General features: G+C 43.8%; 1 protein-coding gene across 3 annotated transcripts in view; it reads left to right on the plus strand.

Moving 5' to 3' along the window:
* adgrg6 (adhesion G protein-coupled receptor G6) overlaps positions 1–24,247 on the plus strand; it is an 80,988-nt gene that overhangs the window by 43,240 nt on the left and 13,501 nt on the right. For all 3 annotated transcript variants that reach the window (XM_030110406.1, XM_030110407.1, XM_030110408.1), the window contains 15 exons: positions 2,893–2,958; positions 18,917–19,005; positions 19,823–19,875; positions 20,042–20,080; positions 20,174–20,322; positions 20,462–20,573; positions 20,721–20,809; positions 20,898–20,962; positions 21,048–21,184; positions 21,298–21,463; positions 21,542–21,688; positions 21,776–21,892; positions 22,134–22,179; positions 23,150–23,256; positions 23,387–23,514. In XM_030110406.1, coding sequence (XP_029966266.1) covers positions 2,893–2,958; positions 18,917–19,005; positions 19,823–19,875; positions 20,042–20,080; positions 20,174–20,322; positions 20,462–20,573; positions 20,721–20,809; positions 20,898–20,962; positions 21,048–21,184; positions 21,298–21,463; positions 21,542–21,688; positions 21,776–21,892; positions 22,134–22,179; positions 23,150–23,256; positions 23,387–23,514 — 1,510 coding nt within the window. The remainder of the gene's footprint in view (positions 1–2,892; positions 2,959–18,916; positions 19,006–19,822; positions 19,876–20,041; positions 20,081–20,173; positions 20,323–20,461; positions 20,574–20,720; positions 20,810–20,897; positions 20,963–21,047; positions 21,185–21,297; positions 21,464–21,541; positions 21,689–21,775; positions 21,893–22,133; positions 22,180–23,149; positions 23,257–23,386; positions 23,515–24,247) is intronic.

Genomic DNA, 24,247 nt, shown 5'->3' on the forward strand with positions numbered 1-24,247 from the left:
GTGTCAAGACCAAGAAAAGACCAGAGCATCCCAAGACCAAGACAGAGTCAAGACCAAGACTTTAAGGGACTGAGACAGTGTCAAGACCAAGAAAAGACCAGAGCATCCCAAGACCAAGACAGAGTCGAGACCAAGACGAGGCCAATACAGAGTCAAAACCAAGGAAAGACAGAGTTCAGACCAAGACAAGAGCATCCCAAGACCAAGACAGAGTCAAGACCAAGACGAGAGCATCTCAAGACCAAGACAGAGTCAAGACCAAGACAGGAGCATCCCAAGACCAAGACAGATGCTAAACCAAGAAAAGAAAGGTCTGAGACAGTCAAGACCAAGACTTTAAGGGACTGAGACAGTGTCAAGATCAGGACCAAGATGGGGAAAAAGACAGAGTCACAACCAAGGAAAGACAGTCGAGACCAAGACGAGAGCATCCCAAGACCAAGACAAAGTCAAGACCAAGAAAAGACAGGGCCAAGACAGAGTCAGGACCAACACCACCACCTGTCTTGAATGCCACAGCATTAGTGTCTAATTACTGCTTTGGTGGAAGGATATGAACACTGCAGCCCTGCCGTTTTTCCAACCTGCTCGCACGCCAGCTGTTAGCTTTAGCATTAGCACTAGCCCAAGCCGTTCTCGAGATGGGAAGTCCAGCAAGTCATCTTTTCCAAGTAACTTGATTTTTCAGCTCCTTAAAGAACAGAGCCAGTACATTCCTCTCTAGGTGTCATGTCCAGACAGTCTTTTGAAGTGCAGGTGATGCACCAGTTAGACACTTTATTATGATAATTATAAGAGGAAAAAAGACACATTGAATCGCTGCCGTGACAACAGGGGGTCTTTGCTTCTTGTTGTAATCACCTCAGAGAGATTCAAAGACACCTCGGTAGGAGGAATGCTTAAAGTGCTCGTCACATGTTGCCGTCACGGTAGATGTTTACTGGCTCAAAGTGCTCCTCGTTCTTGTTTTTCCTTCCACTGACGGAGGTGTGTTTGATTCTGTTTACCTTGAAAACGTCCGTGCCTTTTCTTTATGAGGCCCAGAAAAGAGTGTGAACCGCTTGATGCAGTTTTTATGTGACTGTTCGTTGTGCTAATGATGGAGCTGCCGCCGGCTCTGTGTGTTGGGTGTGTGTGTGTGTGTGTGTGTGTGTGTGTGTGTGTGTGTGTGTGTGTGTGTGTGTGTGTGTGTGTGTGTGTGTGTGTGTGTGTGGTTTCATTACAAAAACAACCAACGGGGCCAACACATGGCATTCTATCGCCATCATCTTCAGTCATTTCCATGGAAACAGAAATCACTCTCAAAACGTTTCCTTCTGAACACAAAACTTTCCTGAAACAAAAACGTGAAAATATAAAAATGTTTTCACTTGAAACATTGTGGTCTGAACAGGTTCTGCCTACACTAGGATTTACGTCTTTACTTCCTAAACTCGTGTGTTTATATTTGAAGACTCCAAATGCATTGCTTCTTTATGTTTTTTATTCCCTCAAATCTGAATTTCTTTGGCATCATTTGATCATCACAGCCTTTGAGATTAGAATATCATAATGTTCACTTATGTCCTTCCTAATTCTGCGTACATTAGAGCTCTCTGCCTCCCCTACTGGTGAAAAACAACAGTGCTTCTTTCATTTACTCATGATTCCAGTTTTTGTCAGCTCGAAGTGAGATGTTTTCCCACTGAAAGGCTTAATGAGCTGAATATTTGTTGCCAGTATGCAGAATATTTCCTCCGCTGTGTGAATGATAAGCATTCTTTCTCCACTGCTGAAGGAGAATTACGCCCGCTGCTGCCGAGTCGTTAGTTTAATTACAGCTGATCGGCGGCTGTCACCACCCGACCCCCCGATGGAGGCGCAGTGACGAACAAACAAACTGCTTCTCTTCACACCGAGAGGGAAATGTGTTTTTGATCGTTTCACTCAGGATTCATTGAGATGCTTCTCTTACTCGATACCTACAGTTTGATAGTTAATTTTACAACATGTGATGTGAAATTACTATTTTATCTTATTATTATCCTAAAGAGGATGTTTGATCATCCAGATTTCTCCTATAAATTAACTGTTCAATGAATAAAATGAGTTTCCATGACTGGTGATGCAGAAAAGCTCCTGCACATTATATTCATCTCAAGCGATAATAGTTTAGATAAAGAGTGCAAAGATCATGTCTATTGTCTCCGTTGCTGTTTTCACAGCACGTTAACATTTTTGCTCCGAAATTATTTTTTAGAAATCTGTATATTCACAATTACTGGCATTTCCCACCAGTTTTTGCTTCAAATTATTTTAAAAAGATTCAAATGTTTTCTCTCTATTGTTTTTAACCACATATTTATTTTAATTTCAACCCAAAGCAACTTCAGCTTGTGGATTCACCAAATTAATTTTTTTTTTTTTTTTTTTTTTTTGTGTATTTGCTTTAAAAAGAAGGTAATATCTCTGAATAAAGACCTCATAACTGTCATCTGTATGCATCATGTGTGAAATATCAACGTGAGATGCAGCAATAAGGCCTCCCATCGGGTGAAGCTGAGGAGCGATGAGCGGTGGAGAGCGCACTCGAATCGTTTCACTGCGGTGTCCGTTTCCTCTCACCGGCGGCTTGTTACGTCTTCTCCCGCGACACGACGGTGCGCTGGAGGATCTGCAGAGGATTTAAGAGGAACAAAGAAGCAAGGCTGTGAGGGAAGAGATGTGAGCAGAGTGAAGAGTAGCGAGGAGGAAGAAAAAATTCTCTATTGTGGTTTCAGTCCAAGAAAATAAAAAAACGGATTCAATTGGGTTATGTCCTTTATGACACCAGTTTGATTCATCAGTGTAAAAATTTTCAAAAGAAATATTTTTAATATTTTTATCTGATTGTAACTTTTTTCTTTTCCTAAGGTGTGTCTCTGCCCAGCAACACTCCTGTCACAACCAGCTGCGACTCCCCCGGACAGGGCTGCCCAGGTAGGACAAGTCAACACACCTCCAAACCAGCCGAAATTCATTCACTGAACATATAATGTGAGGATTTAAATTCTTCTTTAATGTATAACTCAGGCATGCGTTTGATTTTCTTTATATCGTCTCTGCTTATTGTTTCAATCTCATATCTTTCACTTTCTCTCAACTATGATTATTATTCAATATTTTTCAGTATTTCTTCTGTCTGTAAAAGAAATGATCCAAAACCAGAAAAACAAAAACCTGATGGATTCCAGAAATGATTGGGTGCTGTAAGAAAAATATTAACAAAAGAGGATCAGTCTGGCGGTGGCCAGCGAGTGACAGCTCTTTTGACTGAATAAAAGCCAGTATTTCAGTTGAAACCTTTCCACCCAAATATTGAGACATGTTTTGATCTGCAATTTGCTAAATCATGCGGGAGCGGAGTGTTGGCTGAAAGGTTCCTTTTCAGAAAAGAAGGCCATTGCAGAAATCCGACTCTTTTTTTTTTTTGCATTCAGGTGCTATTAGTTTAGCAAACTGTCAAAAACCTTCAAAAAAAAAATCTGTAAATGCCTCTTCTGTCTGGCTGCTTGAGGGTTGGGAAAGATGTAAGGAGCTGGCAGGACGGACGAGTGAAAGGACGGCAAAGACGTGTTTGACAATGTAATTGGCGAGGAATGGGAGGACGGATGGAATATGTAATTTCCAGAGTTTAGGGAATACGTCAGTTTACTTCCCGGCCTATTTTTCATGAAGTCAGAGTGAACGCTGACTTCAGGTACTCTGTCATGTGGGACTGAACATTGTGTTTATGTGATGAATTATCCACTGAAGTACAGGGAAAATGGAAGGGCTGACCTGCTGCCAACAATGATAAACAGGACTGAGCTTTTCCTCCGTGACCGCCTACATATTTAATACGGCCGAACCTGGAGGGACTCAAACCCAGAGAACCAATACATCTCCCCTTCTGCTGCTCTCAGTGATCAGTTCAGTGGGTTTTTTACTTTCTGTGCCTTGTTAAGACGTCTTTAAAATCCCAGCAGCTCCTGCAGGCTTCTAAACCCCCCAAAGAGCAGTTCAGGGGTTTGGCAGCTCTGATCCTCCATGTTCCCCCAAAGCCTTGAACACAGTCGACTCTGGACTGCTTCAGCACGGAGTATCCGTAGCTTCCAGGTACATGGAGCCACTTCCTGAGACGAGGAAGGAGATGAGAGAAGTTTGATCGGCTCTGTCTGGGTGAAATTAGAAAAGCGGAGCGATGACGGGTCGGTTAAAGGTAAAGTGATTTGATTACAGATAAGGCACACTAAAAAAGAACCAAAGAACCCTAGATAAAACTGATCCTGTTGAAATCTCATGTAAACACTGCTATCTGATTGGACCGGCCTCATCTGACTGAAATCCTGCTGGGATTGGAGGAAGAGGCGTCGCCGTGTTGATGATCTGATTAGAGGGTTCGGGTTTAGTCGGCGGTACGTTGGAGCGAAGCTTCGTGAGCTTCTCTGTTTCATAACTTCATGCACTCCGTGTTCTGAGAGAAACGGTGGAGGGAGAACACACAGACCTCGTTCACATGTTTGTCTGGACTGTTCTACAAAAGGTTCTAACATCTTTTATTCATTCAAATGTCTACATAACCTTCTCCATCATCTTCACCTTCTGGTGTGTTGCTCCTGGATTTTGCTGCTTGTTCTGGAAAATGTGCATTTCTACATGTTTCCTTGCTTTTCTGGTGTTTTTTTTTTTTTTTTTCGTGGGGGAGCATAAATGGTTATAAGGCCATTTTAAAAGTTTCTTGAGAAATTTCTGCCATTTTATGAAGTAGTAGTATGAAGTCGTTGCCAGTTCTGTGATGAACGGATTCTACTGATGCCGTTAGTTTGGACGGTAACACATTTAGTGACTCATTTCTAAATGCTTGTAGCAGCATGGAAGAGGAAGATCCTTGAAGGAGGGAGGGCAAGAGAGAGAAAGGGAAGGTTTAACTAATGTAGATCCGAATTAGCAAAAGGGACCTGAATAGTGAAAAAAGTAATTTCGTTCTTGAGTTTTTTTTTGTTTTTTGTTTTTTTCATTTTGCTGTGATTGTTTATCGCATTAAGCTTTTCGCATCTTGTTGTCGGTCATAATGTTTTCGGTTCATTTACACAGAGAAATGAGGCGTATTTTACATTTTCAAGTCGACCTCTGTTGCGGGAATATTTTGTCTTTGGTTCTTGGATATAAACAACTAGAGAAAGACTTGAAAATGTTCTGTTTTCAAGAAGCCTTCCTGGTAAGGATACATTTTAAGACTTTAAAAATTCCTCCGTTTTATGATTTCCAGCCACTTTCGATGACGTTGGCTGGGCTTGTAATGGAAAAACAAGTCAAGTCAGGACAGAAATCTCCCACAGGTTGGTCGATCCACTCCTGCTCGCTTAAAGTCAGCTCCTCTTGATAAGTTCAGTTGTTAAAGAAAAAAAAAAAAATGGAGTGTAGCAAACAGTTCAATAAGCATTTTGCCCTGGACCACTCATTCTCCACAAACACAGCAAACAAGACTCTCCTCAGATGTGCTCTGTTTGTGAAGCTCTCCTTAACTGACCTGCTGGATGTCCTGAGGAGAACATATGAAGCTGAAGCAGCCCGGAGCGCTGCTCAGCTCAGTGCCGTCCGCACACCAAGTCAGAAGAAACCCCGGCGCCGGGCCAGCCGTCCCGGGTCCGGGAGGTCGCGTCGTGTGGGACTTACCCCTCGAACTCGGTCAGAACGGTAGCGCGGGGGGGGGGCGGGCGCCAGCTCCGCTCCTGAAATGTCAGTTCTCACACTATCCAGAGCTACAGAGACCTCTGAGGGACATTTTTCTAAAGGTCAGTTTTTGTGTGGCCGAGCTGGTGAGGAGGGACGGAAGTGGAGGCAGTTTAACTGCAGCTTGTTGCAGAATAGAACTAAACTGGGCAGGTCAACAGGCCATGGGAGAGCGCCGACGCTCACATGCATACGCGGTCTACGTGGGACTTGACCACTGTGTGGACCTGAGGGGGGGTCAGCTGGAGAGCAGCACCCCTGGATCTGTTAAAGCGCTGAAGGTCCACGACTCGAATTATAAATATTCATCCCTTGAGAGAATCTACGTGCTTCGTATCAGGAAAGAAGACGCGCTGGGGGCAATAAATGTGTTCCCCAAAAGGTTTCTTCACTATTTGTACCCTCCTTCCGAACAAGTTATGGTCACACTCTGGACTTGTTGGCTTCCTCGGTTGCTTTATGCTCTTACTGATCAGTGGTGGTCACTGGAGGTGTGTTTCAGTGTACGTGAGGTCGGGATAAAACTATCAGTACCAGTGTCGGCTCCGATACAGCAGACTATAGATGGATGCCGACGCCTGAGCGGCGCATGGCCTTCTCATGTCATTTGTATATGGAACGTGAATTATGATTAACACTCATATCAGTACTCGGTATCGGCAAGTCACTTGGTGCTTGTCGTCTGAAAAAAGGCCAGTCAGTGCATCCTGAACGCGAGTCAAGCTGAAAAGAAAAAACGACTGGTCTGCGCCGTCCTCTTTCTTTGAAGGAGTTCAATGCCAGCGCTCATCAGCTTCTGCATCTCTTTCTCTCTGTGTGTCTCATCCCATCACCACCCCTGTCAATACCACCAGCTGCTTCCTCTCCCGCCACCTCATCCACTGACTCCACTAACACCATCCATGCTACTAATGCCAACACCCACGGTAAGCAACCCTCCTCCTCCTCCTCCTCCTCCTCCATTTAATACCCCTCCCTCTGACCTCCGTTTACCTCCAGATTTTGACCGTTTTCACCTCTTGACATGTTCTTGGTTTGGCATCCTCAGCCCTGGTTTTTTTTTTTTATTAGCCTTTTTTTCTTGGATTTTAAGGTAAATTTCAAGGGGAATTCTATTAGAGTTATTTCCCATGAAAGTTCTCTTTGAAAAATGATTACCCCTAATTTTTAACCGTGGTTTCACGGTTCTTTGAGGTTTTTGCTATATTTGGCCTTTTCAGCAGACCTGTGAGAAGTTACTTGGAGCCATTTTGGTTTTCGTGTGCCTCTGAGAAGTTAAACCCTCCATTATTAATTTCCTAGCTCTATTATTCATTATGTGCCCAGGAAAAGCTAATTCTGCCCTGATGTACTGGTCCAGATCAACGTGCTTAACTCAAGAGAAATGAAACTGGATCATCTGCCACCGTGTTTTTGTTCACTTAATTAACCTTTTTTTCTCTTATTTTTAGCCAACTGAATGTTCCCAAGAGTTTTTGATTTTTTGCTTGTGCTTACAGTAATTAAGATGTTAAATCTTTGAACTCTTGTTGGGATTTGAAGTCCACAGTTAACTGTTTTTTTTTTTTTTTAACCGAAAAAAGTCCCGTGCACTTCTTTTATCTCAACGATGCAATTTTATTAAATTTTACATCAACCAAGTCCCTTGACTGTTAAAAAGAGTGTTCTAAGCACAAAGGCAAAATATGGACTTCACTGTATTCTCTGGATTATTAGTCACACCTGAATCTGGGTTGTCGGTAAAAAAAAAAAAAAAAAAAAAAATAGCCTCGGAAAAACTCTTTCTGCTTTTTCCTTTTTTCATTTCCTGCTGTGTATTTCATTGCTTTTGTTTTAGATCGTCCTTGCGACTTTTCTTTTCGACGTTTTGCTTGTTCTTACAGTCAAATACAGCATCAACTGAGGTTTCTTTGGGTGGTGCTGTAGAAACATTCTGTTGCCATACAGTGACATCTAGTGGTAACAGGTGGTACATACGGGTATATCCTGATGTATGAGCCACATGACAAACCAAATGACAAAGAAAACTAAGCACGATGAATAGTGGGGATTTTTCCTGCTAGTGACTGAAAAAAGTTGCACCAATTTTTTTTGTTTTTAATGAACTTGAATTCTGTTGTCATACAGTGACGCCTAGTGGTCACTGACCATATGTGTCTGTACAAGTTCGCAAAGCTGTAAAAAGTGAGACTTCTTCTCTGGAAAATATAGTAAATTCTGTCCAACTCGTTCCAGCTTGGATCAAAGGGTAACAAATGCAGAAGAGACCAAGAGAGCAGATTTATCCTCTTTCTTTAAAGTATATGATTTGTCATCTGCAGTCCTCCCTCCCACCAATCCATTTCCATCCTCCACCACCATCCCCACCACTAGCATGCCTCTAACCCAAACCATCAGCACCACCGCTGCCAGCATCAGCTCAGCCAGCTCCTCATTCTCCTCCTCCTCCTCCTCCTCCTCTGCCTCCTCCACCTCCTCTGCCTCCTCCACCTCCTCCTCTGGTAAGGACTCATCAGCTTTGCTGCTTTCTGTTTGAAGGAACTAATTATTGAATGTTATGAAACTTGAGCCCAATGGTTTTGGGAAGCATAACGTTGGCTCCAACGCTGAAAATAAAAACTTGAATGTTTTCAGTCCAACTGAATGCTGCTGGTTTTAATCACTCCCATATATTTGTGTTCATGTATGGAATTAGGAGACAATTTTAAAAAATAAATCTCATAAATTATTACAAAAGCATGTAAATATAAATGCTTCATACATAGTTATATTTTCTGTTTTTTCATATTTCAAACAGAGTGTGAAATGTCACCGTTAGGTTGTGCTGGATAAGTTTTAAAGAGACAATGATGAGTGATCATTTGAACAAAAAACCTGGAAAATCTTATATATTAGGAAAATGTCTTAAAACAGTATGTAAACATGAGTCCCTGCACCATCTGGTGGTACGTCTTAGTATTGACTGGCTCAAAGCTCAGCTTGTTACCTGTGGAAGATTTACCAGCATCATGCTGATAGCTGTTTTTTAGGAGTTTTTTTTTTTTGTTTTGAATTCACCTTCACTAGTTAAAGCGATACTTCAACATTTTGGCAAATTGGCCCATCTAGGGCAATTCGGTAGTCATTTAGAACAGCATACTTACTTTTTTTGTGAGGGCGAGCTGTTGTTTATTCAGCGGTGAGTCTGAGGAGAGCTTCACGGCGGACATAATGGAAGTGGACGGTACAGTAGCTTCCCTCGTCAAACTCATCAAATACACAATCCAACAACCCCAAAACACACTTTGGTGGACACGTTATAATCCGCACATTCACTACGCTGTGAAACACCAACAAATAATATTGTAGCATTACGACATTGAAGCAAATATTGGGAACTACTTTTTCTTTTGAGATCACTACGCCCAGACGCCATGTTTAGTAAGTAGTTCCGTTTTAGCAATCTTCGCAAAAAAACGCTCAATCTCGTAATTTTGCATTAATATTTCACAGCGTAGTGAATGTGGGGATTATAACGTGTCCACCAGAGTGTGTTTTGGGGTTGTTGGATTGTGTTGGATTGATGAGTTTGACGAGGGAAGCTACTGTACCGTCCACTTCCATTATGTCCGCCGTGAAGCTCTCCTCAGACTCACCGCTGAATAAACAACAGCTCGCCCTCACAAAAAAAGTAAGTATGCTGTTCTAAATGACTACCGAATTGCCCTAGATGGGCCAATTTGCCAAAATGTTGAAGTATCGCTTTAATCAAAATCTAGATCAGCTCCACATAAAAAAAATTACAGTAATTCTATTGCAACTTCTGATGACCAATTAAATTTGGGTTTTGAAGTTAGACAGCTGATTTTTGCGTGTATTTTTGGTGCAAACGGTGTGTCGCCATCATTTTATTTAACCCTTAATTGTTTTATCACAAATGGATTAATTAAATGTTTCATAATCTAATCTGTTGCAAGTTGTCTCCAATATCTTTGTAATGATTTACTACCACATGTCTGTGGAACAGAAAAAAAGCAACAATTCACTTGGACTTTACCATTCACAGTTTTGATATTTTTAATAATGAAGACGCTTTTTTCTGTATTTATTCACGCTTTAACCAGTCAGGCGCTCTTGTGTGATTTTTGCCACTGACTTGCCACCTTATTATTGTGCTGATCAGTTATCCCTACTGCTACCATCACCCTCACCCCCACCACCACCTCCACCGCCTCCTCCTCCACCAGCACGGCTACCCCTCCATCTTCTGCTACTAATGTTGCTTCAGCCAGCACGACGGCACCTGGTAAGGTAGCTAACGTCTGACGACATGGAACAAACAAACCAAAACACTTTTTTTCATATTTTTATGGCCTTTACACTGTAGAGGCACAGTAAATATGACATAAAAGTGCTAAAAAAGATATTATGCATTTATGAACTAGTTTCCAATGTTCACATTAGAGATTTATATTCATACAAATAATACTTTATTGAATAAAAACAGGAAAAAAACAAATGTTCTTTGTGTTCATGAGACTTAAGTGGTCACTCCAGCCCTTTCACTTTTCAAGTGAAAATGCAAATCTTTTGTTGTGTTTAAGGTGTCTGTTTACACGACAATGGTGGTCAAGACCACTGAGAACAACTTTTTTTTAAGCACTGCCTCCGTCTCCATGGCAACGGGGTATAATGGAACTTTTTGAAAACGCTCAGTCTCCATGGAAACCAGTGAAATTGCAACTTTTTGTGAAACACTGCTGCTGGACATTGTTCTAGTCTATTTTCTTCTGACACCTGGTAGTTTTATAGTTATGAGTCATCTGGAATTGAAATCCAAATTGGTCGTCTGTCCGTACGAATGTCGGTGTACTCACCGTGTGTGTGGTTTAATTACAAAAAGTCAATTTCCATTGAAATGGACATCATTTTCAAAATGTGACAATAGTTTTTACTGACCATTTTTTAAGTGTATAGAGCTGCAGTAAGGGAACACACACAAAAAAATAAAAAAATTGGGTTTTCAAACTGAAAATCGAAGACGGCAAACTGCTGGCTTTTCACTTGTCAAGTAAATGGAGCCTTACTCAGCAGACCTAATTTTCCTATTAGGTCAACTTGTGTGGAACAGACTTAAAAAGAGAGATTGAAGCTCAGAAAAATCTACCTCATACCAACAATTCTTTCACTGCATAAATGCCCAAAACCTTCACTCTGTGTAAAACTTTAGAGAATTTTTAACTCGGTGAAACCGCCCTCCGATTGGCTCGTGCCTGTTTGTCTGTCAAATGCTATCTGATGGTTTACTTCCTCTGTAGCTCATCAGACCTCCAGCAGCACCTCATCTGCTTCACCTGCCCCCACTAACTACCCACCCACTAACCCCGCCACGCATGGTAAGAGTGTCCATACTGGCATCGCCGAGGCTTGAATAGCTTCACACACAATCACTCTGAATGCAGTCAGTGTTGGTATCATCCTTTCAATTGGAGATGGTTTTATTAAAGTGTAGTTATTTCAAATGTAAAAGTCAGATTTTTTTGTGTGCGCATATTTTGTGACGTATTTGTTTTCTGTCAAATAACCCCTCGATCATCTTTTTTTTAACTCGTCTTTTCGGCCTTCTCCTAGTTCCTTCTGCTGTTTTTTCACTTGAAACTGGTCCAGGAACAAATACTCCTCCTCCTCCTCCTCCTCCTGTTCCTTTACTGCTTGTAACTACTAACCAACCAGAGACTAACACAGCTCTTCCTACTGGCTCTTGTTGCGGTAAGATGATATTTAAGGTCTGTATGCCCGTCACTCCTTACCTTTGACTTTTGATTTTGTACCAAAGGTCAATATTTTCCACACCTTGGGATTTCCCTGCTGCTGTTTCAATGATTAGATTTACAACTTTCATTCATATAATTAAATGTACTGTAGCGTAGGTTAACTCTGTGATTCTCGGTTTTGGAACAATCAGGACTGCCTGGAATAGTTTTCTCTGTCATATTACCAGTAGATAGACAGACCAGACGTCATCACACCAATCTCTATAGTTTATTTTTATTTTTGTTTTCGTTGTAATCGTGTTTTCTTCTACTAACACCAGACAATCAAAGGATGTTGTGGATTTCATGTGTGTGCTCAAGTTTTCTACTTTGGAGTGAACTTTTTATTTAATAAATGTGGCTTGCTTTTTTATTATGATGGCGTCTGGTTTGCCGTGACGTGACGACAGCGGAGACGACGACTGCAAACCCTCCAAACAAAGCTTCTCTTCAAACTGCTGAAGGTGCTCCTAGACACCCTGAACCGGCAGCATCTTGGACCAAGCGTCTGGCTGTTGGGTTCGCTGGTCACCTGAGAAGAAAAAGGAGTCCTCAGTTTGGATCTTCTGCAGCTGACTCGTTTGTTTCTCAGACTTCCAGACCTCTTCCAGTTCTCCTGAGCAGAAGAGCTCAGCCCATCGTCCATCCCAGTCATTCCCAAACCCCTCAAAACCCTCCCCAACCAGCCCGTCACGGCCGCGTGTCTTCTCCTGTAGTGTTTTCCTCCAGGACCCGGAGCTACCGCAGTTCCAAGACATCCCTGGGGTATATCTCAACCCCTCTAAGGAAGAGGCCAAACAGCGGAAGACGTCCGTCTGCCACTGTATCCCCCCACAGGGTGGGCGTTCACATCACCAAACCTGCTTTGGCTCCTCTTTTGGTCAAATCCACCGCAAAACCCACAACCACAGCAATCCCAAAATCCACATCTGCCGTTGAAAATGTTACAAACGTGTTGGGGTCAGTGATTGTTGGCTTGACTCTGTCTGTTCCAACGTCGCGGCCAAGTATTACAAAGGCCTCAACACCCAAACCAGAGCCTTCAGTTTCCGTCTCCTCTCAGTTTATTTCTCAGCTGCCCCGTGAAGGTGAGATTTCAGATACAAAGGAAAATCCACCAGCAATGGGGGCAGCATCATCCTTACCATCATCATCTTCACTGCTCAGCAACAGAAAAAACAAACCTGCAGGGTTGCCGATGAGAGACAGCCAAGTAGGTCACTGGACGAGTCCTCCGGAGTCCTCATCTGGATCCGGGACGTTTGTGTACGACTCCGTCGAGTTTGCAGAGGAAAGCAGCGATTTTGGCTTGTATGACTTTGCATACTCATTGGAAGACCCCAGAACCAGCACTCCCGACCCCGAAATCAAACGGTTTCTCTACAAATCAGACTCTCGCGTTGCCTCTGAGATCATAGATGAACATTTGCTCAACCAAACATATTTCCCCCATGACTCAGACGGCCTGCAGAGCGACTTTACAGCGGACGGAAGACTGTCTCTGGACCTCTTGCAAGAAGAGCTGATGCCAGAAACATCCATCACCCCTGTTTCCCTGTCTCTGACAGCAGGTCAGGCTTTTCATGGAGCTCCAAGCGAACCTGGTTCAAATGGACACAAACTTGAGGAAAGTTTGCGCACACAAGCTGCCGCTGAACGACTGGAAAGATTGACACTGCAGCCGTCTCTTTCATCCATCCTCCCCCTCACGCAGCCTTCTTTGACCATGGTCCCCTTAAGCACCTCTGCCCTACTTGCAGAGGAAATTTCCCTGAAGCAGATCTTCTCTTCAGTTTCATACAGCAAAGATGAACTACAGATGTTTGTTTCCTCTCCCCATTCAAGCCCACCTGACAGCATCTATAAGATGGACATTCCTAGAAGTGAAGCTGAAAGTGGGCACATTAATAATTCAGCTCCGAGTACAGACACAGCTACACAAATTCATCTGTCTGCTTTTCCCAAATCTGTTTCCTCTCACACTTTTGAAATCCCTCTCTCGGCCTTGTCCACCATCCCACTCCTTACCCCTCCTTCGTTGTACTTTCCAACAACCTCCTCTCATGCCATGAATCTGTCTCCTTCATCTGTCTCTCCTGTGCAAATTCAGCCTCCCCTTTACTCCTCAAACACCCTCACTACCATTACTCTTCCGCCCTCAGTTGCGCCTCATCTGCAGCCCTCCCGTGTCGAACCCTCCTCCTCCTCCTCCTCCCAATTAGAGCGAGTGCTTTTAGAAACAGATGCCGTTGTTGGCTCTGCGGACGACCCTGAGTCGACTGGAGGCATCGTTACGTTTCAGGCCTCTGTGCTGCCGTTTCTATCTCCGTCTCTGAAGAGTCAGAAGCAAATTGAACCCACGGCTTCTTTCTTGTCACCTCTTCCAACTGACGTCATACCTGCTGCTGAAACACCATCAAAAGATACAATCAGATCCTTCAGTGATCAGCTGCCGTACTCCGAGGGTAATCGCTCTTTTGACTCTCAGCCAGATATATTGGCACACTCACAGCTCCCTCCCAGATTAGCTCTTGAGATTTTTGCTCCCACTTCTGTGGTCCTCACACCGGATTCAGAAGCTTTGTCGCAGCACGAGTTGATTCCATCTGTTGCTTTGTGGTCTCAGCCATCTTTACCGAGTCCTACAGTCAGTCGCTTCTCTGTTCATTCTGATCTGAGTCATCTGCCCAACACAAATACTCATCCGCATGAGTCACGTCCACTTGATCAATCTGGCACTCAAGCCTCTGAAGGAGCCTTGGCAAATATTGCAAGAAAACAAGATTCACGCCTTTCATCTGGCGCTTCTTCATCCTCTTCAAGCATCTTTCTGTCCACTTTCAGTCCGCGTTCGTTTAATCTTGACAACCTGTCAGTCACTGCATCTGCAGAGGTTTTTGATAAAGCTGCATCACCTTCCCTTTCTCCTTCTCTTCACGCTGACGTTGCTGACACTTTTCTCTCTGTTCATACGTCTTCATCTGGGCCACAAAAAGGATATATTCCAATCCTGACCTCGAGCAGAGATTGGCCAGAGACACCACCCGTTGCTCACCCTCACACTACTTCACAGTTACCTGCTCACTTCGACAAACCATTTATTCACCCCACTTTACCTCTGCTGACTCCATCGGCCACAGCACTGTCCCAGATGCTGGTGGTCCATGGCAGCAGCCTGAGCTCGCCGCCTGCTGCCACCACCCCCCGGCATGCTGCAGGGCTTGATTATGGACAGCGCTCAGGCTTGACACGATCTAACACCGAGTTCCCCGCTCATCTGATCCACACTCACAGTTCAGCACACATTATCAAGCCCACACACACGCTTTTGGATGGGATTGAGGAGCTTGACAGGAGTCAAGACGCAGAGGCACCTGTGGAAGATCGTCGATTGCAGCAGCCAGTCGTTCCTCTCATTTCTCTTCTGGGAAACCCTGTACTTCCTGTTCCCACTCTTTCTCACTCTTACATCCACCCTGTGTTATCTCACCTCTCATCTCTCACCACCCCTTCTACCTCTCCTCTCTTCACCTCCGAGATTTCATTACCAGCAATATCTGCCAGCGTGACAGACGCCGAAACTGGCTCCTTGTCACCCACTCACCATCATCCTACGACAATCCAATCCCCCCCGGCCAAATATTTACAGTCCTCACACAAATCCTCCACAATCCCTGTTAGCCAGGCAGCAGAGTCAGCACCACAGTTCATCACAAACAGTCCGTCACTCTCTTTTGGCCAAGCTTCCACGCTCCCTGATGACAAAATGAAATCCAGCCACTCTCGGCCTCCCATTTCAGCTGAATTGGATGATGATGGTACAGTAGATGCTTCCAGCTTTGTCCCCGGTTCGGATAACCTCACTGCTGCTGCTGGAAAACTCATGAAACCCTCTGCCGTGTTCGATCCAGCGGACGTTGTTCCAAAGATACATATTGCAGATGAACATGTGTCGGCCTATTTAGCAGAGCATACTGAGGAGAGTGTCCCACTGGATGCAATATCACCCGCTGTAACGAGTCTGACTGGAGAAGTGCTGAATCCAGGAGCTGAATTTTTCCCTGCTGCAATGCAAACAACATCGCCCCGTTATCAGCCCGGCTCTATCTTGTCAACACAACCAACTGGTGCACTGATTATTTCAAACCCCCAACTCTCTTCTGGCCTTAATATTCTCTCTGCTGCCCCGGCCTCCAGATCCCCCATCGACTCGCCTATCAATGCCCCAAATCCCAGCTTGGTTTCTACGCTTGAGAAATTCCCTATTTCCGACAGTGGCAACCACACTGAAAACACTGCGGCGGGCTTCAAACACACGTTAAATGCAGTCACTGTTTCCGCTTCAGCGCTGATTGTAATTACAAATACCACAAAAGCTTTGATGCCGGCCGATGTCGGACGTATCGAAGCATCTCCGACAGACGTGACGAACAGCAAACCGACACCACAGATCAGTGTGAACGCAGCTAAAAATGGCTCATCGTCCAGAGACGGCACACAGCGAGAGACGACAAATGCCACAAAAGCTCTAACGTCCATCAGCTTTGGACTTATTGAAGCATCTGAGACGAACATGACGGGTTACAAACCAAACTCAAGTGAGTGGAGTCAAAGCGGGAGCCAGGCAGTCAAGCATGTTCTCCCCACGCCGCCCGCTCACCGTTCCACCACCGCAAAGCCCCCCTCTCCTGCAGCGCCCTTCAAGGAGCTCATTACGTCCGCCGCCCTCGGCCTGAAGAAGGCCACGCCACGTCCCACCTTCAGGTCCCCGACCTGGGATTTAGCTACCAAGCCAGCGATGCCATGCCAATGTAAACATCGCTTTCATATTACATGTCTGTGTGGACTGTCATCGGGAAACAGTATGTCATGCAGAAACAACAACCTGTAGACGTAGATAGATGATTGAAAAATAAAGAAAAATCATCCAGTGACGCTGATTGATCGTATTCAGTCTTAAAGTCGTTACTCAGCTAATTTGAAATAAAATGTATTGTGTGCCTCCAGATTAGAAAATATGACACATCAATTCCTCTATAGTTAGTGTACGTTAACATTAATGCATTAACATTAATAAGAATATGATTTAAAACTCAGTTGCATCCATCCATCCACCTTTTCTACCACATTATTCAATTAGAAATGTTGGATCTGGTCCCAAATTACTGAGAGTTAAAGCAGATCACAGTCGCACACTCACACCTGCAGGAGGTTTTACAAATGAGTAGACAAATCCGACGCTCACAAACCAAAATGCTCAAAGCTCAGATTAGAACCAGCTTCTCTCACTGTGAGGCAAATGAAGCTGACCACTTTACAGCCTGTTTCAGTCTTTAAACCTTTATCAAGCATGTATACATTTCTGAACTCGAAATGTAAGTCAACCAAGTGATTTAATACAAACAGCCAAACTTGTCTTGAAAACTTAACATGAGGAAACATGAGTTTAAACTTCAGGTGATTAAATCTCATCTTTTATGAAATTTAAATCTCATTCAAAGATAAATTGCATCATTGTTAATGATTAACTTCATTTTTTTCTATTGAAATTGCCTGCTTTTTTTTCGAGGTAATCTTTTTTTTTTTTTTTTTTTTTTTACAGTTTTTACATGATTTTCCCAAACAGAAGACCTTTTCTCCCTCTTTTTTTTTTCCAACTGGTGATTTTTTTTTTCAAACAATTTGAATCTAATCACGTCTCAACTAAAAAGAGTAACAAGGCTGCCTTAAACTGAAGTTATTCTGGCACATCACAGCTTGTTATTTCAAATCAACCCAAATTATACTGGGAGTCTTATCATAAGTAGAGACGTGATTTAAACTCAGACATGCGTGAAGAGTTTTGAAGTTTTAAAGCAGCCCGTTTTTTTAGTTACACAACCTTGAAACAGCTTTTCATTTCCAGTGTGTGAAAAAAAAAATATATAGCTGAATAGTTTCCCTTGTTTGGTGTTGGAATGACTTTACACATCCACCGCTTACCACCCCACATTAGTGCCAGTCTTTGACGTGCTCCTCTTGGATGACGACAGTCAAATCACTGCAACTGACCACATCAATCTTGACGTTTAACAAGTGTACATAATATATTTTAGCTATATTTACATGTCATCAGACTTTTAGCCAGGATTTAAAGGTAAATCTGACAGAAAATTATTTAAAGAAAACATGACTTTAAGGCTGAATACACACTTGGATTTCTTGTTGAGGTGATTGGGTTTTACTGTGTCGTAACTGAGTAGCAAACTTTAATGAAAACTGAGATTTAGCAGTTAGTAGAAGTGAGAACATGTCAATCATGGGCGGGATGAACGGGCGGGGTCTTTATTGAAGTGATGGCTACTGATTGGCTAGTCGTCAGTGTGTGTAATTTGTGTGTTAGTCGTTTTAGTTTTAATCCCAGAATCAGGTTGTGGTGTTTATCGTAGTTCTTGTAGTGTGAACTTATTAGATAACACTGAACTTTTGGTGCTTTTTCTCACTGTTTTTTGTTTGTTTGTTTTTTTTGTTTTGTTTTTTTTTTTCTCGTTATGAATCCTTCACTTCTCTCTTCAGTCCATCCAGCTTCTTGGTTGAGACCTGATCTGCTGCCTTCAGTCTCAAACACAAACCATGACAATAACAACAACAACAAAAATCAACAATTCACAGTTTGCTTTAAAGAGCAACAAAACATGAGGAAAACCTAGAGATGTGCAGCTCAGTGTCTCCTGCCAGAACTGATGGAGCTGAAGTCTAATGTAGCATCCACTAACATAGAGATGTTAGATGGACACCTAGTGGCCAATGTGAAGCATAGCAGGAGAACTGAGAGGGCAGCAGTGACTTCAGTCATGAAACAACATGCACTGTCAGAAGAAACAGGAGAGCTTCTTGATTTGTACATGCAGGTGTTTCAGTTTAGCCTGAAACATTTATTTTGCACTGAAGATTCAGGATATACATATTGTCCAATCTGACTTGCAGGATTATTAATATTATCATTAAGTTATTAAAATTTCATTTGCAGTACTTAAAATTATTGTCCTGGTGTCAGGCAGCTGATGTGTCTATGCTGTAATAATAAATATGCACATTTGAAGAATTTATTTTCTATCATGCCATGTTCTGCAGCCTTTTATCTTGGCCCCTGAGATAAAATGAGTTTGACACATCTGACTAAGAAACAGTGCAACTAGTAGAAAACAAGTCCTCCTGCAGTATTTTCAGATTTTAATTCATCCTGTTCAGCTGGAAAACAAAGTTAGGTTGTGTCTTCTAGTTTAAACAGCAGCTGCACAGTTCCTCTCCTGCTATGTGGTTTAGTCAACACCTCTAAAAAGAAGCGGTTTGAATCAGGCGCTGGACTGAGACTGAAGTGACCCTTCCCCTCTGGTTCCTCTGGCTCGCAGAGGGTTTGTTCTACAGGATTTCCTTGGTGGTGGATGATGGGAGCTCGGCGCTGGCGCAGGAGGATGTGGAGCAGACCGTGGCTCTGTGGGTAAGACCTGTTCAGCTGCTGCAGCTCGTCTGGACGGAGTGGGAAAAGTCCCTTCATATGTTTAGTTAATTAAACCTGAATGCTTTCATATGGAAGCTTTATTTTCCCACTCTGAAGCAGGAATCTTCCCACTTTCTGTAAATGTTGTGAACTGAACCATCTCAGCCAATACTATTTACTGCTTGCTGATCCAAAACAGCGCATGATAACTATCAGTGATGTGTTCATGTTGGCAGGAAATCAGAAAGTTGGATGAGGAAAAAAAAAAGATCAATCTCTTTCAGACCTCCTCATAAAATGATTTTTGTAAAGCAAGACTGTAACTGCAGTTTTGAACTTTCAACAGTTATCGTTGTTGTGATAAAAAAAAAAAACACACAAAGAGACGCATACGGTCAATCTGAGTGGAATTAAATCTGCATTTCGGAGCTCTTTCCCAACTGGGAATTGCCCAGTTTGACATCTTTCAGATGTGGTTGTCCCACTTTGGAGCTGAAACTTTCTCACTTTCCACGAACAAACAAATAATGACGTCTGACTTTTCTAACTTCACATGATGTATGGACAAACTGGGAATTTCCTACTTTAACAGCTTTCAGATGAAATGTTCCCACTTTCAAGTTGGAACCTACACATCTAATAAATGTTTCTAGCTGGTCCAGCTGTAAGATCCAAAATAGCTGATAACAAAACCTTGACTACCTGAAGTATATGTGGGGAAAGAACTCGAGTTAACTGTTGGTTGCTGGAGGATGGGTGAATGTGTGTGTTAATTACATAATGTTGGGCTGATGGACTTGTTTTTCTTTTTTTGCAGCTGAATCAGACATTCCATAACTGGACTCATGCAGTCTACGTGGATAATATCAGGTAATTATCAAGACTTTCATTATTTCACATGATTTTCACCTCGCTGTCATCCAGATTATAGAGCTTCTTCCTCCCACTCTCTGTTCATCCTGATCTTCTCTTGTAGTCTTAAGCTTTAATGTGATTGTATCATGTTACTTAAATAGATTTCTCCTCTCACCTCCAGTGTTCAGCCCGTTGTGCAGACTGGAGATAATCCAACCAGGTAAATCCAGCTTCAACCCAGACTGGGGTTTTTTTTAGGACACCTCTTGTGTCATCACCTGTTTTTAACTCTTTTTCAAAATGTTGTATTCAGTTACAGCTGCCGGGCGCTGCTGGTTCATTACGACATTACCAATGAGAGCGTGGGTGAAGCCGCCGTGTCGACGAGGCTTTCCAGCAGACTGGGATCTCTGGCCGCCGACCTGGAGGTCCAGCCCGCTTCTGTCAGCGTGCATCTGATCGGTCAGGAATCAGAATGATTTTTTACTCATTCTTCAGTTGATATTTTCTCTTCACATTGCACAATACTTGTGTCTCCTTCCTGGGCCTTTTCCTGTCCTGCATGCGGTGTGTCACCATGTTGTTTTCCTTCCTAAAACAGAAAACTGTCCAGAGGAGAATCCTCTCCACTACCGCTGGCCTGAGAGCAGACCCACCATCACCCAGTACCTGCCCTGCTTCCCCAACAAGGACCAGAGCACCTCCAGGACCTGGTAACACACACACACACACACACACACACACACACACACACACACACACACACACACACACACACACACACACTGTATTTATTTCCTTTCTCAAAAAGTTGTATGTTTTCATGAGTTTTGAAGTTTTCACGGCTCATGTTTCTCCAGTTTGATCAACCTGCAGAACTACTCCTCCTACTGGTCGGCTGCAGACTTCAGTAATTGCACGGACATCGACACCATCGAGGTCTCAGCAGGTACGATCGCTCTCTTTCTCCCACCCGACTCAGCCACAGAGGCGAAGAAGCCGGAACGCTGACGCCGTCACTCTTTTCTCCCGAGCAGAAAACGCAGCGGAGGTGGCGGTGCAGCTGGCGGACATCACCAACGACGAGCTGTCCGTGGAAGAGGTGAGAGCCGGCGTCGAAGTCTGCAGCAGGCAGGGTGACGAAGACAGCCATCACAGTGTCCCTCCTCTTCCTCGTCTCCTCACAGGTGTCCAAAGTGGTGACGAAGGTGAACCAGCTGGTCAACGTGGCGAAGATCAACAAAACTCTGGCGAAGACGGTCGTCACCATCATCTCCAACGTCATGACCAGCTCAGAGACCACGCTGGCACACACGTCCGAGAGGTGGGTTCTGCTCTGCTCTACTGCGCTCTACCCTCCTTTACTGCGCTCCGCCGTACTCTACTGCATCCTCTATGAGGCACGGTGCCGCAGTGTCCGCTGTGTCTCCCGCTCAGAGCTCTGAAGACCGTCGATGAGCTGCTGCAGAAGATCGAGTTCGAGGAGCCGTCCATCAACATCACCTCCAAAAACCTGGCCGTGGGGATTCTGGCCGTCGACGCCGCCGACTTCAACGGGACGTCCTTCAGCGCCTTCATCCCTCCAAACACCACGGATCCACAGGTAAGATCCGGAATCTGCTCCTCCGCGTCGACCCAAGAACACGAGTGTGACCGGGATCCTTCTTTTCTCTTCCCTCAGGTGGATTTTGAGTCTCAGCAGCTCAACTCTTTAGCCCAGGTGGTCCTGCCGGCGTCCCTGCTGTCCAGCGAGTCTCTGAGCGAGGCCGACAGAGCAACGCTGTCCAGGATCAACTTCATGTTCTTCAGCAGCACCAGCCTCTTCCAGGTCAGAGAGCCCGGCGGCGCCTCAGACAGATCGCTCCCGACGTGCTTCGTCTCGGAGAGGATTTCACGTCCCGGTTTGGTTTTGCAGAAGGAGCAGGAGGGCCGCTCTCTGAACAGCTACGTGGTGGCGAGCAGCGTGGGGAACCTCTCCGTCAGCGGCCTGGTGGAGCCGGTGGTGATCGAGATCGCTCACATCTCTGAACTGGTATCACACACTCATGTTTCATTTCTCATTATCATGCAAAGCATTGACAACATTTTCCAAAACCCTTTGATAATAAAAGCTCCGCACATAACTGGATTTGTTTTTTTATATTAGCGTTTGCTTTGTTCTTTCCTCTTCTTTATTTCAGTGTAGCTTTGAAGATCTGAAGGACGTACAACCATCAGTTTGTGCTCTTGTTGCGACATAACTTGATTTTTGGTTGTTTGTTTTTTTTCTACAGCCCTCCCTGAATCCAGTTTGCATGTTCTGGGACTTCAGCATGAACTGTGAGTTTTCCAAACGCGCACAAATGTAGCATTTCACATTAAACAAAGCACCACAAAATACTGTGCATGGATTTTTTTTTTTTTTATTCCCCGCAATAAAATACCCAGCACAATAAAAGCACCAAAGCCTAAAGTATACATGTAGATAAGCAGAATTACACGTTTGTCTGAAGACACACTGAGGAAAATTTGATCTTGGACATAATGTTTAAAAACAAACTATTAGGATACATTTGAATCTGTCCTAAATGTCCTAAATACACCCAATACTGTAGTAAAATAAGACACAATTTACACTCTTCTACTAATCACAAAAATAGCAAATTTCTTAAACTATAATCTCAGATCCTGGTTGGTAGCAGACAGAATTTTCTTCCCTGATGATCAATTCTTGTGGGGTTCTGGAATCAAAGAGAGGATACAGAGAGCAGTAAACAGATCGTTATATATGTACTGACTAAAGATGTATCGAGTTGTTTGTAAAACAGTTCTTGTTGAAAATAACACAGACGTTCATCACGTTCTTAAACTTACAGTGTTGTTGCTATTGTCCACCAGGAGGCAGCGCTGCCACACCTTCCCTCCATTTCCACTGACAGAGTTCCACCTGCTTCTGTGCACAAGCAAATATCAGATTGTATAGAATGAAAAAAAAAATCTAATAGATTTATTTTCGAAAAGCAGTTTCACTCAAACTTAGTCTGGGTTTCTTACAGTTGATATTAACACCATGAGAAAAGAATCTGATGTATCAAAAACCGTAATTCTTACATTCTTGTTCCCACGTATAGCAGGAGGAGGATTTTTTCAGTTTACTTGCAAATAATTTAAATTAACTGAAATTAATCTGTGACTTGTAAAAGTAACTCTTGCTTTCTTCCTCAGTTAACAAAAGCTTTGATATTGTGCAGACATCCGAACTGTGCACGGATCGATCTTGCTTCTTGTAATGTGTGTGTGTCGCCACCAGATGGAGCCGGAGGCTGGAACGCTGCAGGCTGCAGAGCTTCAGATGAATCCACCAGCAACAAAACCATCTGCCTGTGTGACCACCTCACACACTTTGGCATCCTCATGGTGAGGCCGCCGCGCTGCGTGACCCCTGAGCAGGACCGGTTCTGACCCGCGTGTCACGAGTTTAACACCTGGATCGCACTCATAAATTACATTTCCCACCCAGTGATGTCTTTCCTCTGTGCGCCTCCAGGACATCTCTGGAGCTTCGCCCCACATCGACCCCAAGAACAACAAGATCCTGACCTTCATCACCTACATCGGCTGCGGCATCTCCGCCATCTTCTCCGCCGCCACGCTGCTCACCTACATCGCCTTCGAGTGAGTCGGGTCTCCAGTCACAGCTGAGAAAATCCCTGTGAACCAGCAAGCATCGCATTAGAAGCGCCACAGTCCCACATCAGCGATCGCCGGCCCATCAGCCTCTCCTCGGCTCTGTGGCAGCCGACCAAACAAATGCTCTCAAGCGTCTGCAGCTTCATTTTCCAGGTGGAGCCAGATAAGCTACATAACCTCCACAGCAGGGTCTGGATTTACTCTGGATCTCCTGCTGGTCTGGCACGCAGCCAGAAACCTCCAGAACGAGCCACCGAGGAGGATCCTGATCCCAGGCCCGGCTGACCTCAACTGGCTCTCTTTTGAAAATCCAATCATCGCACAGACGTCTCTGTTTTTGAATGTGATGTCTGAGTCGTTTATGTCTCCTTCTGTGGCGAACCTCCTCCTCTCCGTTCTCACGAGTCAGAGCCAGTAAATGTCAAGTTTTATCGTAGCAGTCTCAAACATCACGACCTTTTCACTTGCATCATTGAGGAAAGCTTCATCTGTGAGAGGAGTTGGACAGTCTGTTCAGTCGGTTCAAAACATGCATTATTCAGTAGCTTTTTGGACATTTCACTGTGTTTTTCACCAGAAAGTTTCCTTAAAATTGGCTTTATTTTGAGACTTTCATCATTTTCAATTGCATTTTTTTGATTTTGTGACGATATCAACATTTCCATCATTTATATTCTCTGCTTTAACAACAAAGAAAAACTTAAAAAATTTTTATTTA

The sequence above is a fragment of the Salarias fasciatus genome, chromosome 15, assembly GCF_902148845.1.
Source record: "Salarias fasciatus chromosome 15, fSalaFa1.1, whole genome shotgun sequence".
Classification (NCBI taxonomy): Eukaryota; Metazoa; Chordata; class Actinopteri; order Blenniiformes; family Blenniidae; genus Salarias; species Salarias fasciatus.